This window comes from Eufriesea mexicana, unplaced genomic scaffold, assembly GCF_001483705.2.
Source record: "Eufriesea mexicana isolate 0111107269 unplaced genomic scaffold, ASM148370v2 scaffold13223, whole genome shotgun sequence".
Lineage (NCBI taxonomy): Eukaryota > Metazoa > Arthropoda > Insecta > Hymenoptera > Apidae > Eufriesea > Eufriesea mexicana.
Window position 1 is genome coordinate 67951 of NW_016920754.1, and position 15145 is coordinate 83095.

The 15145-nt window shown below is 30.8% G+C and overlaps 2 protein-coding genes across 2 annotated transcripts in view; one reads left to right on the forward strand and one right to left on the reverse strand.

The window, feature by feature from the left end:
- The window catches only part of LOC108553798 (pericentrin), a 13254-nt gene extending 596 nt beyond the window's left edge, over nucleotides 1-12658 (reverse strand). The window contains exons 1-21 of the mRNA XM_017908839.1: nucleotides 12430-12658; nucleotides 12088-12210; nucleotides 11758-12015; nucleotides 11507-11689; nucleotides 8843-11437; nucleotides 8165-8305; nucleotides 7732-8018; nucleotides 6959-7653; nucleotides 6770-6897; nucleotides 6353-6412; nucleotides 5509-5676; nucleotides 5039-5107; nucleotides 4479-4793; nucleotides 4044-4415; nucleotides 3773-3979; nucleotides 3549-3701; nucleotides 1879-3487; nucleotides 819-1810; nucleotides 462-746; nucleotides 211-390; nucleotides 1-147 (exon numbers count right to left, since the gene is read on the reverse strand). The exon at nucleotides 1-147 is cut by the window's left edge and continues 272 nt beyond it. Of these exons, the coding sequence (XP_017764328.1) occupies nucleotides 1-147; nucleotides 211-390; nucleotides 462-746; nucleotides 819-1810; nucleotides 1879-3487; nucleotides 3549-3701; nucleotides 3773-3979; nucleotides 4044-4415; nucleotides 4479-4793; nucleotides 5039-5107; nucleotides 5509-5676; nucleotides 6353-6412; nucleotides 6770-6897; nucleotides 6959-7653; nucleotides 7732-8018; nucleotides 8165-8305; nucleotides 8843-11437; nucleotides 11507-11689; nucleotides 11758-12015; nucleotides 12088-12210; nucleotides 12430-12492 (9030 nt within the window). The 5' untranslated portion in view covers nucleotides 12493-12658. The remainder of the gene's footprint in view (nucleotides 148-210; nucleotides 391-461; nucleotides 747-818; nucleotides 1811-1878; nucleotides 3488-3548; nucleotides 3702-3772; nucleotides 3980-4043; nucleotides 4416-4478; nucleotides 4794-5038; nucleotides 5108-5508; nucleotides 5677-6352; nucleotides 6413-6769; nucleotides 6898-6958; nucleotides 7654-7731; nucleotides 8019-8164; nucleotides 8306-8842; nucleotides 11438-11506; nucleotides 11690-11757; nucleotides 12016-12087; nucleotides 12211-12429) is intronic.
- Nucleotides 12659-12979: 321 nt separating this feature from the next.
- pch2 (pachytene checkpoint 2 protein) lies at nucleotides 12980-14756 on the forward strand. Its single transcript, XM_017908815.1, has 6 exons — nucleotides 12980-13064; nucleotides 13274-13430; nucleotides 13493-13684; nucleotides 13761-13988; nucleotides 14059-14406; nucleotides 14469-14756. Exons 1-6 carry the CDS (start codon nucleotides 13015-13017, stop codon nucleotides 14754-14756), a joined length of 1263 nt encoding a protein of 420 aa, XP_017764304.1. The 5' UTR covers nucleotides 12980-13014.
- The last annotated feature ends 389 nt before the right edge of the window (nucleotides 14757-15145 follow it).

The following is a 15145-nucleotide window of genomic DNA, read 5'->3' on the forward strand; positions in this document are numbered from 1 at the left end:
TTCTTTGGTCAATTGTGCAAGTACAGACAACGTATTTTCTTCAGACAATTGATAGCTACCAACTATAGTTAGTAGATATCGTTTTTGATAAATTAGAGCTCTGTGTCTACTATGTGCTCGCAGGTACATTCCATAAAAATATTTCAACTGTGGAACAAAGTATTATTTTCTCGTTAAGTATAAAACGAATTAAAAAAATATAAAAATTACCTTTTTCATATATTCTAGGGACATGGTATTTGGATTTTGAGGCCCTTTACTTCGATTTACTTGACTTTCAAGTAATTTAATTCGTTGATTCAATTGCTCCTTTTCTTCCCTTGCTGTTATTAGTTTCTCCCGAAGTACAGTCTTTTCTGTCACGTATTTTTCATTCATATCGCTAAGATCCTATAAACCAAAATATCAAATATAAAATACAACTTACAAGATATCTTTGAGTTTATTATTACATCCATTACTTTGATATTTTGTATAAGTTTGCCAGGCATATTTTCGTTTGTGAATCTGCTCTTCAATTCCTTTGTAAGCTCCAGTTCTCTCCTGGTACACGTTTTTACCTCTTGTTGTAACTCAGTAATCATATCCCTTAACTTCTTTTCCTCATCTTTAGTAACAGAAAGTTTTTTAAGTAGATCACTCTCCCTTTCTTTGAGAGCCTCTAAAGTTTTAGCTAATTTCACCTCACGTTCGAGGGACTCCGTTAATTCTCTTTTGGACTGTTTCATATCAGCCTCTAGATCCATCTACCAAATAATTAAATAAATAAAAGAAATCCAAAAATAAATTATTATAAATTAATATATCGTTATACTGACCATCACTTCTCTAGCATTATTAATTTCTCTTCTTAATGCCCTGAGCTCATTGTATTCGCTAGTCCTCTGTTCCTGTCTCCTAATTTCTGCATCAGACATGGTCTTAATTCTTTTCTGTAACCATTCACACTCTTCTTCCCTTGCTTTTAAGTCTTCTTTGGTACGTTTGAGATCAGTTTGCAAGTGATCTTTAATTCCCTCTATCAGAGCCAGACTACTTATTAATTTTTCTTTCTTCTCCACTTCTACTTCGAATTGTTTTTCAAATCGAGTCTTCTCCATTTGTAATTTCTGCAAAGTATCCTTCAATTCAGCGTTATTTCTTTCTTCTTTTTCAAACTTATCCATTGCTGATAGGTACTTTTTCCTCTCAATTTCCAAAAGATCTGTTAGTCTTGGCAAATCATCGACTTTTTGGGTTTGCATATGGTTCTTCATTAAACTCAGCTGAATCTCTAAACTCTTATGCTCCTGTCGTAGCAAAGACAAATTATCTCTAAGCTTTGTCTCATTGTCCAGAGAAGTCTTCAACTTACTTTGAAGAAATTCTATTAATTCTATGTCTTGATTATGTCCACATTGCATTGCTCTGTGTTCCTTTTCAATCTGAATCTTCAATGTTCTTACTAAATTCTTCTCTGAAGATAATTCTTCATCTAATTTCGCAACTTTTTTCGATTCCTCCGTTAAGTCTGATTTAAGCTGAAATATACGACTTTCATACTCTGCTATCTGGAATCTAAGCATTTCTCTTTCGATTTCCAAATCATCTTTTAATTTTTTTAGTTCTTCATTAATCTTATCAGACAGTTTTAATTTTAGCTCCATGTATCTTCCTCCTTGGTAATCCTGATAAGGAACTTGTCTGTCTACTTTAATCTTAACCTCTGTATCATTTTCTATAGCGTTCATGATCTGTCTGTCTAAATGCGCTGATAAATTTAACTCCCTTTGCACCATATCTTCAATATCAGTATCATCTTGCGATCGTTCTGCAAATTTACATAATAAGAAACTACAATAATAAATATTTTTTTATTTTATATAAAGGAATACTTACGTGTAGGTAATTTTAGGTCAGACAATTCTTTATTTAATTTCTCTGCCATAGTCTTTAATAACTCAACATTTAATTTTCTTTCATCTTCTAGTTTCTTTCTCAATTCTACCACATTTCCAGATTCCCTCATTTTATTCCGTATAGCTTCTAGGGCTTTATATAATCTCTTGCTATCATCAATCATTTCTCTAATTATGTTATCTTTCTGCTTTACGAATTCTTGTAGATGATGGATTTCTTGATCTTTTTCGTTAGAAGGTGAGGATGTTCCCGAAAAGCTAGTGCGTCTAGCCATTTCTTCCAGCCTTCTGATAATCTGATCTCTATTATTTAAACCTTCAGTTAATCTTTGAATTTCATTCTGACATTCTAATAATTCTTGTTTAGTTGATTGGTACATGGTCTTAAATTCATACAATTGATTATTCTCATTTTCAATTTCGTTATTGGGAGTTTGTGTAGTTTTAATGGTATTATCTTTCTCAAGAATAATATCTCTGGAATTCTGGAATTCTTTTATCTTTTCCTGAAGTAGAGTGGTGTATTTTCTTGTTTGTTCTTGTTCTTGTTCCTTCTCTTCTATGTCCTTTTTCAACTTAGTATTCTCTAAATTTAGTTCCATTATAATTCTTTCATTTACTTGCATCTTGTTTTTATGATCTTGCATTTCTTCATTCCTTAATTTTAAAACATTTTCTATTTCCTGTAAGTCCTGTTTTATTTTATTCTCTGATACTTGTGATAATTCATATTGGTTTTGGTAGAAACATTTATCTCTAGAGAGAGTCTCTGCTACATCTTTAAACTCCATTTGTAATTCATCATAGAGTTTCTGTAGAGCTATCAGATCAGCTTCTCTTTTAATTAAAATCGCCGATTTCCTATCTAATTCCTCTTTCACTAATTTCAACTGATTTTCCAAGTTTTCCACCTCCTTCAAAGTCTCATTAATAGACGTCTGAGTATATTTTATCGAAGTAACATAAGATCTATTGTTACTACTTTCATTTTTCTCATTGGTACTCTCTTTTTCTAGAGATTCTTGCATTTGAGTACATTCCTGCCTTGACTGAACAACATAATCGGTCTTGTTACAGGAAAAATTTTTCTCTGACGAGGAGGTCTTTGATTCTAAATCACTCTGCAATAAATCTAAGCCTCCACATTGCTGACTGGATGATGCAGATAGGCTCTGAGATCCCAGATCTAGAGGCGGAACCTGAAGAACCACGTTGGCGGTATCCGTTAAAGGCACAACTGAATTATCTAAACTTTGAGAAGCATGTAAAGTATTAACTTTGAAAACAGATACGTTAGGTAAATTTTGAATTGTATTAGCTCCTCTGATAGCTTCGGTAGTCTCCTCACATTCTGAATGAATGGATAGGATGTCACTCAATGTACGTGCACTGTTCTTTGCCTCTGTTTGTCGTGCCAACTCTCGTAACTGGGTTTCATCTAGATTCAAGGAAGAATACATTTCAAGCTGTTTCTCTTTCTTAGATAATTGTTCCTTTAGGTGATCTATTTCCTCGTTCTTGTCTGCTAAGATGCTATCTATCAGCCTTGGTAATTCTAATTGAGCATGTTCTTGGACACCAACCTTCGTCTAATAACAATTTTATTCAGTAAAGTACAATACTTATATAAATTTGATTTGAACTACGTACCTGGAGAATCTTTTTTTCTTCTTCAATAACTTCTAGATGTTCCTTTAATTTTTGAATCGTTGCACTTTTTACTTGTACCACATTTGCAATTTCTGCTTCCTTCTCTTGTAATAATTGATTAACCCTATCTAATTGATTCTTTATATCCTTTAACTGAAAGTCAAAAGAGGCTGCATAGTAAAAGGTATAATGTTAATAAGATATATACAATGTTTAGTACTTACTTCTAAGTTTTTATCAGCAATAGTTCGTTCCAAAGATTGAAACTTTATATTAGCTTCATGAAGTTGTAACTCTAATCGTGATGTAGCCTGTCTTTGAGCAAATGGAGCACTTTGCTTCTGCTGCTCCAACCTACCACGCATTACTTCTATCTGGAACAACTGCTCAGAATTTGTTTGTTGAAGAATTTCCTGCTCTGCTTGTAATTCCTATTAAAGAAACATAAAATTACTATAAAATTCCCTACTAATCAAATTTTTTTTTATTACATACCTCATTTTGGTTTTTGAGGGCAGTTACTTGTAACTCTAAGTCTTTGATCCTTTTCAAAATTACTTCCTCAACTCTGGAGTGTTTCGACATTTTTTCTTTAAGTTTAAGGAGATGATCAAGAGGTAACATTGGCGGAGCTGTAGGATCGTCCGGTGTAGGACACCGTGATGCATCTATTTGATCTCTAATAGAAACGTCTTCACTTGGTTGACTTAAGCTCAAATTGGAACTACACATATGCGCAGATTCCAGTTCTTTTATTCTTTTATCTAACTGGTTTTGCATATCGCGGAGTTCTGTTTTCATTTGCTTTAACACAGTAGAATTTACACTGAATTGTTCTGAACTTAACTTGTGTTTCTTTAATTCTTCCTATAAAATCATATTTATAAAAGTAAATATAATAACAAGTTAGATTCTTCAATTAAAACTTACTTGTAAGTGAATAATATGTTCATTTAATTGTTTGCTTTCACTACCCATCTTAACAGCATCCAATTCTTGGACCAACTCATGCTGATTCTTAGTCTGAGCAGCGATTACAGTTTCTAATTGATTGATTTGTAATTGCAAAGATTCTTCCTTTTCTGTTTTGATCTGCACCTGTTGTTCCAAATCTGTAATGATTTCTCTAAGTACCCAGATTTTATCAATAGCTGCTTTAAGTTCGCTTTCGGTTTCACACTTTTTAGCCTCAGTATCAGACATGAGAGAAGACATCTCCCTCATTTGAGACTCCAAAACTTCCACCTACAGTGTATTTCATTTTGTAATGAAACATTGTAATTGATAAGAATGTTTAATTACCACAACCATAATTAGCTGCCAGAAAGCATCAACAATATTTAAAGCACATGAAAATAAACAAAATTTTGTCAAAGTAACAAAATAAAGTTGCATGCGTATCATTTTTATTTTTATATTCTGTACCTAGTACAAATTAAACCTGAAATATTATTAAATACATTAATTCTTATAAATAATAAACCACTCACAACTGTACAGCTGTCAGATGTTTGAAGCACAGGGACGTTTGACGTTGCTTCGGGTGATAGTGTTGACTGCTTTGTGCGACAAACAGAAAACCAAAACCAGAGTGCAAGAAAACTTGTGTTAATAGGTTAGTGATAATGCGTGTTATAAGCTACCTATTTTTTGTAATTTAGCTGATTATAACCACAAAAAACTATCTTAAATCATATGTGACATCTCAAAGTTATTGATTAGTTTAATCAATTCATATGAGATCAGTAAAGATTGTAAAAAACCCCAATCCAAAATGGTTGTTGAAATGATTGCTTAAAAGAATTCCTAAACTGGATTAAAGTAATAAAACAAACCGCACCACGTGAAATTTACAAAAAAGCAGATGCCTTGAGTGCCAACAAATGTTTAGATTAGAACCATAAGTTATTTCTGTCAAATTATCCTTTTATTGAATGCTTTAGTATTCCTCAAAACTTACCTCAGATGTAATGCGTTGATCTCGTTCCTTTTCTCGTTCACGTTCTGTAAGTTGCTCCTGTAGAACATGTATTTGTTTTGCAGCTTCATCTCTCTCGGTTTCTCTTTCACTTGCTTGCTCATCCAGGAATCTACGAGTTGCTTTTAATTGCTTATCTGCTGCCTCGATCTACACATATTTTCTTTCAGTCAATATTCATAAGAAAATCTATTAAAAAAGTAGAACATACAAGTTTTTAATTTAAAAAATAATAAAACATATTTTAATGTGTATAGTAGTTAAAAATTCTAATCATTTCTATATAAATATACATATAATTGATTGCTATAAAAATATAAAACTGCAAATAGCTACATGCCATTATAACTAAAAAAAAAAAAAAAACATAAAAAAGAAAAAGGAAAAACAAGAAAGAAAGAGAGAGAAAATATCTTTGCACGAAAGAAATATCAATCCAAAACAAAGTATTTAATAAAATTTATGGAAAATATGTAAGTTTAATTTTGCCAACAAAAATTTTTAGCAAAAAACATTCGACCTTTTGTTATTGTATGATTATTAGAGGATAAAGAGGGATTACGTTGCAATATTAATTGCATGCATACAAAAGAGCAATAGGAAGAAACACACCTTTAATGTAACACATGCCTTAATTAATCATTAGAAAATTATTGTTACTTTTAATGATAAAAAATTCAGCAAATTCTGATGACACATTAAATTGTCAAAATTGAGATAAATTTATAAAGTTATTATCAGTTTATCACTAAGTATTGCACATCTTGCGATTAAAGTTAACTTACGGAGCAGCTTTTATAATAGTATTAGTAATTCTATAATTTACCTTTCGGCAGCAAACCCTGTGAATGTATGGGGTAGGAGGAGTAGGTTCTAAAGGCACCTGCTGGCAAGATAACAGAACGCCAATCAATCCTTTTAAAACTGCATCACAGAGCTATACAATTTTACCTGCCTTTCTTTTCATTCCATATGTCTCTTTTGTAAAATATTTTGTTAGCAATTTTAAACACGAGATAATCTATCCACTGTAATACTTTTGAAACCATGAAAAAGTCTTGTGCAATACACAAATAACTAAGTTTATAAATACAGATAAAATGCTAAAATAATAAACCAGCAAATACAGAACTCGTATTTAATATGCAATACACCACAACTGTTTTATATGTAGCATACCAACTCTATATAATGAAAGTACATGCAGTCAGCACATTCTTTAATAAAAGTACTTTAAGTTTACCTGCTGCTGCAGATCTTCCTTTTCCTTCTTTGCTTCCTCCATCAATTTATCACTTTGTCTACATAGTTCATCTATCAGTTGCAATAATTCTGTACAATCTCCTCCTCCATTCGATAACACATGCCTTGCTGTAAAATGAAATATAATTACAGAAAACATCTATTAAAGAACTATGTTTATTTTTCATACCTCTCTCTTGCAATTGTGAAAAGTCTTGCAAAGTGATATCAGTGCCAGTGTCATAATTTTCTCCATAACCTTCTGTGATTGTCTCTTTTTTATTTTCTGCATTAATCAATTTCCTTTGAAGATCTAAAATGGTCATTTTCAATTGGTCCATTTCTTCTTGGTAACTTATGATTAAATCCTCAGCGTGGCGGAGTTTTAAATTCAACTCTTCATTTTCTTTATTCAACCAAAGAATATCTTTTAAAGATGAAACACATTTTCCTTCATTTGTGAGAAAAGAAGTGCTAAGAATTTCAATACTCTCAGATTTTAAGCGATGCACGTAGTTATTTAATTCTTGCTTTATATTCTCTATTATATTGTCATCTTTTTCCAGAATAACTGGCAATGTTTCTGCACTATTATTTATTATAGAAGTTATCTCCGTAATTTTTGGAGCAAAATGCAATTTCTGAAACCTCGTTTCAGGAAAATTTAATAAGCTAGTCTCTTGACACTTTCTTGATTCATTGACTTTTGATTCTTCAGTTTCATCAGTTTTCAGAATTTTTTCATTATTAATACTATTAAATAACTTTCTCTTAACGACTTCGTTAATAAACGTACTGTTAATTTCTTCTTCACAAATTATAAAATACTTTATCAATTCTTCAATCAGTGTTTTAAGAATGATACATGTTTTATTTAAACTGTTTATTTAGCAAAAGTGAAAGATTTTTATAAATAAACAATAATAGATATAATGTTTTTTAATTGTACTAAGATGTACATACCTTTTTTCAAAAATTTTATGATCAATGAACAAGTTTCTATCAGAATCTCGTTCTTCATCAAAATTTTTAACATATTCCGATTTAATTTTATAAAGTTCTTCTTGATGTCGATCAATCATTCTAGCAACAATTCGAGAATGTTCTTCTTTTAGATGTTGTACCTCCCCAACATGCATTTCTTTGAGCAATTGCATTTCCTTTTTTGCATTGCCAGTCAGTTTATCTCGCAATTCCAACAATTCTGCTGGCCAATTGTCTTCTACATCTGACTCAACCATTAAAAGGGCCTATTCATTGAATTATAATAATATGAAAATGATAAACTGGAAATGTGTGTTTTAATAATGTTTTAATTGAATTTACTTTAAGTATGTTTGATTAAATTTTAGCAAGCTAATGTGGCATAAATTGGGGTAGCTAAGTCTAAAGCTACCTGAATTTGTTCTTGAAGCGCATTGACAATATCCAACTTAGCTAGCGCAATCTGTTCTTCCAGCTGATGGTTGTAGGCCACTCGTAGTTGCGTTAATTCACCGTTTTCCAACGCACCCGCATCCCATTCTGTTTGACAATGCTGCATGCACACATATGTAGTCACACAAGAGCATGTTAGTTACGAGGAAAACTGAACATTGATTCTATTTAGTTCAGACTGATAGCTTTGCTTTCCAATTCATGATTTATGCATGACTATGATTTTTACTAATTGGAAACTATTTTAAAATGCTTTTTGAACTAAAAGGCACAACGAAAAATATATCTTTTTAAGGCAATTTTTTTACAAAAACAAAAATATGTAAAAAAACAGACTACATTCAGAGATTGAAAAATCATGCGTTTTTGTCCTTATTTATTATAGATCTATGTACTAAAATACATTACTTTAAATTAAAATAAAACATTCCAAATTTGAAGTGCAATCTACTATATATAGCAAAGTGAACAAAAGAACTTTATATTTAATAGCATGTAATACATATAATTCAAAAGGAAAAAAGCAGCTGTATTGCAGGAAAAAAATAGTCACCATTTAACACAAAAGGTAACATAAACAAAGTGCATTAATTACACAAGTAAGAAGTACACGAAAATATTTAAATATCTTGCTTACCTGATTTACCATATTTCTCTGCAATTTACAACTTTCTTTAGTTTTATTATTATACAGTTCTCTTTCATATATATTCTTCTGCTCTTCCAAAATTTTCTCATAATGTAATTTGATTTCTTGTATTTCTATTATTTTGTTCTGCAATTCTTCTTGCAAAGCTTTAATATTTATTTCATATTCTATTTCAGATTTAGTGTAACTGTTAAAATTCTGGTTAGCATGTCTAGATTGATCATCTCCTATTGGAGAACCATGCCTTGAACTGTGCTCAGACATAATTGAAACGTTTAAACAATCCCCAGCACCTCCAAAGTATAAGCCTTCAGTTAGGTCAGCAATTTCACTATCATTGTCTGACATTTTTTTTGATTGCTGACTAAATATTTCTTCAGAATATTGTTTCTCCATCAACAAACATTTCTGTTCAAAATACATACGCAATTCTTCCATTTCTTTTGCATGACGCATTTCTAATTCAGTTTTGAGATCCTTCAGCTCTGTTGTGCCTTCTTTCACTCCTAACATCAACGATTGTACTTTTCTAATTTCGGATGCAGTTTCAGCCTTTATAGCACTTATTTGCTCATCATGAACATAGATCAATGCTTCAATTTCTTTACGTAAAGAATCTTTCTCTGATCTTAATTGATTCACAGATTCTTGCAGTGAGTGAATATTCTCCAAATTCTTCTTCAAAATTCTATTTTCTTCCATCTTATCTTCCTTTTCTATTCTAAGATTTTCTGAAAGACTAGTATAATGCTTCAATTTATTTTTGATTTCTTCATAATCTATCTGTTGGTCCTTAAAATGTTGCAGTTTTTTTAGTAATTGTTCATTTTCTTGCAATGCAAATGTTAATTTTCCTTGCAGTGATGATATTCTATTACTACTATCAATGTCTTCATTTTTTTCACAAGTAGTTCTATTTATGTCTATACTTTGATCATGTATAATATTTACAGAATCATTGAAAACTCTGTCCAATTTAAATTGTTTCATTAATGCACTGTTGTAACTAGATGATGGCACAGAGATATCAAGTTTACTATCATTTAAAGCTGATGTTTGATTTAACTCCTCTGCACACTGAGCCCATAGTGTGGCGAATCCATTCCTCAAATGTTCGCGCTCTTCTTCAGATTTCATCAGATTCTCCGTTAGATCATACATTTTCTTTATAGACTCTGTAAGTTCTGCCTCTTTTTGTTCAAGAATAAGCTTGAGTTTCTTGATCTCCTGCTGATCTTCTTCAGTTTTATGCAGCAAATCATTGACAGTATCATTCATACTCTGACTAGATAATTTGTGTTCCTCTTCTAATGGTGGAGAACTTTGGTCTTTTAAGTCATTCTTTTTCAAGGAACTCAGCTCAGTTTTATATTTGTCACAGATATTTTTCATGTCTTTAAGTTGTTTCTCACATGATTTTTTTGTGAGATTTGCTTGTTCCAATTCTTCTTTTGACTTACGAACATCCTCTTCAAGATTCTCAATCTTTTGGACCAAACGTTTCTCGAATTCTGCTTTCTCTTCAAGTTTTTGCTTTGTTAATTGATATTGAATTGCCACTTCATCCAAAGTCTGATATGTAGTCTCATTCAACTCACTCAAAGTACTCACATTTATGCCACTAAATCTAGACAAAGACTTCTCTAAATCATAGATTTTATTACTCAAAGTTCTTTCATGTGATTGACTATTTTCTATCAACGATTGCGCTGCAGAGTATCTTGACGACAAATCGTCGAGTTTAAACTTTAAATCTTCATTCTCTTCCTTTAATGTAGCAGCATTTGTTAAGGCCTGTTCTAAGGAACGTTCAATGCTCTCCTTTGATTCTAGAACTGCAGTCGTCGCAATATACTTCGAAGTAATTTCTTCCAATTGGAGCTTATGCAGCTTGATCTGTTCACTTAACATCTCTTTCTCCCTTTGATGGTCTAAATTTTGAATGTGTTTAGCCTTTTCCGATTGCACTTTAAACTCATTCAACTTTGATTTATATTCATTTAACTCAGCCTGGGCGACTTGCTGAGACTCGGAACAATTCATTATTTCAAGTTTTAAAGCCTCTACAGTTTTCTTATAGTGAACTAATTGTGTTTGAAATATAGACAATTCTTTGGCATGTCTGGTTTCTAAATCTGGTAATTCTTTGTTTAAACGATCAGCCAAAATCTTATTTTCGTCCTTAAATTGCTTTAAACGTTCTTCATACTTTTCTTGAATATTCATTATCTCGATTTCATGTTTTGCAGTTAGATCTTTTAATTCTTGTTGATGACGTACAGTATTTATATGTGTTTCAGATGTAAATTTTTTTAATATATGTTGCATATCTTGTTTTATCTTATCTACACTTTGTTTTTGTTGCTCTAAAGTCTCGGCAATATTTAAATTTTTGTCAGCAACACTTAAACGGATTTGTTCATTTAAGTTTTTAATTTGCAACTTATAATCATTAATTTCAGCAGTTCTAATTTCTTTTTCCATTTCAAGTGTCTGTATATGTTCCTGGTTTTGAGTCAACTGGTTATTTAATTTTTGTATTATTGATCTTTGATCACTTAAAGTGTTCTCTAAAGTATCAATCTAAAAACCATCAATTTCCTAATAAAAATCTTTTCAATTGGCTTCTTATATAAAAAATATTATTTTTACCTTTTCTTGTAAGCTCTTAATGGTCATAGCACTAGTATTATCTTTACAAGGTTCTTCCATAGCATTCAAGGCGTTTAACTGACTAGCAAGATTGTCTCTAACAGACAAAACATGCTGCAGAGACCATGTTAGATCTTCTATTAGGTTATCCCTTTGATTCACTGCTTTCTCAAACTCTTGCAACTATTTAACAAAATATAATATATGACTATCTCCATATACTGTGTCCAGAAATAAAAATATGAACATACTTTTATGTGATATAAAGATATGACATCTTTACTGTGTATACTACTGTTTTGGCTTTGGGAAGAATTTGGTGATGATGCTTCTGCTCTTAAGTGATCTATCTCTGCATTTAAAGCTTCCACTATGGCTTCCTTCCCCTGGAGCAATTCTTCTAACTGAGCCACTCTCCCTGCAAGCCCCTCTAAATCCCCATCTGCTTCTCCTTCACTCATACTGACGCTGCTTTGTGTCACATCTCTCGAAGAAACTCCTTCATGTGCCTATAATCCACAAGATCAACATTTTAAACCTTATAAATAGTAAGATAAACTTATTTAAGTTTTTATTCTTACATAAGATTCTCTATGTCCAATAGATTTGTCATTATGGAAAGATTCTTCATCAGATATTTCATCCATTTGACTATGACCTACACCTTGAACTTTACTAGCTTTTCCTGCCTTGTATCGTTCCAACTAAACAAAACCCAAACTGTATACTATAGAGAACATTGAATTTAAATATAAATGTTTATTAAAAAAATAAAAATTTGTTTTAATATTCTGTTTGGTTTTCAAGTCTACTATATTAAAGAAATTTACATCGTAGATAATATATAGTTAAGTTATAAATAGTTAATAGTTACGTGAGACTTAATATCAAAAGAAATAGATAATTATGAAAGAAAGATCTACCATTTCCCTGCCTGCTTCCAAAGAGCGTTTTCTGCGTTCATCATCATCCGTTGCTTTGCTCATTTCATTAAAATCTGACCAACAATTTACCGTTTGATAATTAATTAACAGTAAACTACTTCACTTATTAATTGTTGAACGATCAGCACACTCGATCGTCATCCACTACATTTCAAACCCATGTGTTTTAAACCGTCGATCGTAAAATGTTTGACCGTTGTCGATTTATAAAAATACGAATTACTATAGCGTCCAATATTATACCATAGATCTTTTATAATATAGATAGTGATCTAACACTGATTTAGACATACGATGTGAACTTTACATTGAATTTTTATTTGTTGGAAATCAGCTTTAAATTTTTTCCTCTCTTTCTCTCTTCCTATTTTTTATTGCTATCTGTATCTTACAATCAGTTGGAATTATCTACGTAGTCAGTTTCAAATTGTAATTTAAATTCTTGAATGTTGTGTATGCAATTTCGTATTTTTTTTAGAGTTGACATTATATTGATACAAGAAAAACTTGAAACGTATTTTTAAAGCTTCAAAATTGTTTTAAGGTGCAAAGAATTGAAATAGGATGGAAGGATCAGACGTTTTACACGTGGAAATCTGTCAGAACGTCAACAGGTACCACTTTTGTTAACTAGAAATTGTATTTTTTCTTTTATAATTAATTATTTATCCTCATCTTATAGTGGAGATATTTGTTGAACATTTTTTGATAATATTACAACAGAATGTTAATTCAAGCCTTTCTTTAATCAGTTTAGAATAATTTTATATCATAATCCTAATGTTTAACAAGTGTATTATAAATCATAATATTTGATTTTTAGCACACTCTCCACAGAAAAGATTGAGAATTTAGTATATGCTGAAATAAATGCATTAGAAGAGATTGCATTAGACACTGTTCTATATGCAAAGGATCAATCAAATCGTATCCTACAGATTCATATTGAATCTATAATATGTACTTCTAGTCATAGAGAGGTAATAATTGAAAAGTAAATTTAATTGCATAAAAGTTGTTATTAATATAAATATTGTTACAGAGGAGTCACATGAAAGTACAAAGTGCTACTCTGAAGTTTTATGTATATAGGTTAACAACTGAAACTGCAGCTACAGAAACAATGGAAAATAACGGGGAAGATCTTCCAGTCTCTTCCCATTGGATATTGCCAACAAAAGAATTTCATTATTTATGGGAGAGCCTTTACTTTGATTCTACTATAAAAAATGATGTTAGTTGAGTATATTTAATTTTTTATAGTTATTTTAATTTTTATGAGGTCTAAAAATTTGTTTATTTTTCTTCAGTTACTTCATTTTGTGGAAACAGCAATGATATTTGCAGACCATAATATTAATACTAACATCATAAGTTGGAACAAAGTAGTACTATTACATGGACCACCAGGTACAGGAAAAACTAGTTTATGCAAAGCTCTTGCTCAAAAAATTAGTATTCGTTTGGGCAAAAGATTCTCTCATAGTGAATTTGTTGAAATAAACAGTCACAGTTTATTTTCAAAATGGTTTTCAGAGGTATTTGTGAAATATTTAAAAAATTGCTTTATTTAATTAATAGTAAAATTAAAAGTAAAATTATTTATAGAGTGGTAAGTTAGTTATGAAATTGTTCAGTGAAATAAAATCTCTTGTGGAAAATTCAGATGCATTAGTTTGTATCTTGATTGATGAGGTAGAATCTGTTGCACACACTCGGAAGTTTTGTAATAATGGAACAGAACCCACTGATTCTATAAGAGTTGTGAATGCATTACTAACGCAGTTGGACCAAATAAAACAATACCCAAATGTTTTAATTCTAACAACTAGTAATTTATCAGAAGCTATTGATTTAGCATTTGTTGATAGAGCAGACATAAAACAATATATTGGACATCCTACAAATCAAGCTATATACAAAATTTATACTTCATGCCTTAAAGAATTAATGAAGGTGAATAAATATATTTCTTTTTATATTTTATAAAATATATTATTTAAATTTATTTATTTCAGGCAGAATTAATGGAACCAGAAGAAATTTATGATTTATCTTACTTAAAAAAGTTAGGCTATGAAGAAACATTTAAGACAAAAAACAGTCTTAAATTAATGGACCTTAGTCAGGAGAGTTTGGGTTTCAGTGGTCGAATTTTAAGAAAAATACCGTTCTTAGCTCATGCTTTCTATTTAAGAACAAAAAAATGTACTTTGACTCGATTTTTACGAGCCATGCATTTAGCCATTAAAAGAGAAAAGGAAGATGATACTATAGATATTTCTGAAATACTCTGCAGTATATAATTCTGGGAAGTATTTTTTTCAAATTCCTAAGCCATTTTTACTTTTTTAATGTAATTAGATTTAATTTAACATATGATATAGTATTATATTTAATATAAAAATATATTAAAATCTATACTACTCTAGTATATAAAAATTTTCCCAATTTTTTATTTTTCTTTCCTCTTAATTTCCTTCCAGATGTTTTATAATTTTTTAAATGTAGTTAACAAATTTTTAAATATATTCGAATTTTCACAATATCAATCTCGATATTGCATCGATCGTCAAAACTTTCGATACCCGCGACCTCTCTAGTCTCAAATTACTCTATGGTATACGACGTGCTGCACGTTTGTTGCGATCAATGCGATCAGTTGTTGTTGAGGTTTTAAACGTGGTGGTGGCGG

Bases quoted from the DNA above. Each gene is read 5' to 3' on its own strand.
- pch2 (XM_017908815.1), top strand. From the start codon at position 13,015: ATGGAAGGATCAGACGTTTTACACGTGGAAATCTGTCAGAACGTCAAC. The intron at 13,685-13,760 runs GTTAGTTGAGTA...ATTTTTCTTCAG, and splicing joins ATTCTACTATAAAAAATGAT to TTACTTCATTTTGTGGAAAC. The intron at 14,407-14,468 runs GTGAATAAATAT...TATTTATTTCAG, and splicing joins GCCTTAAAGAATTAATGAAG to GCAGAATTAATGGAACCAGA.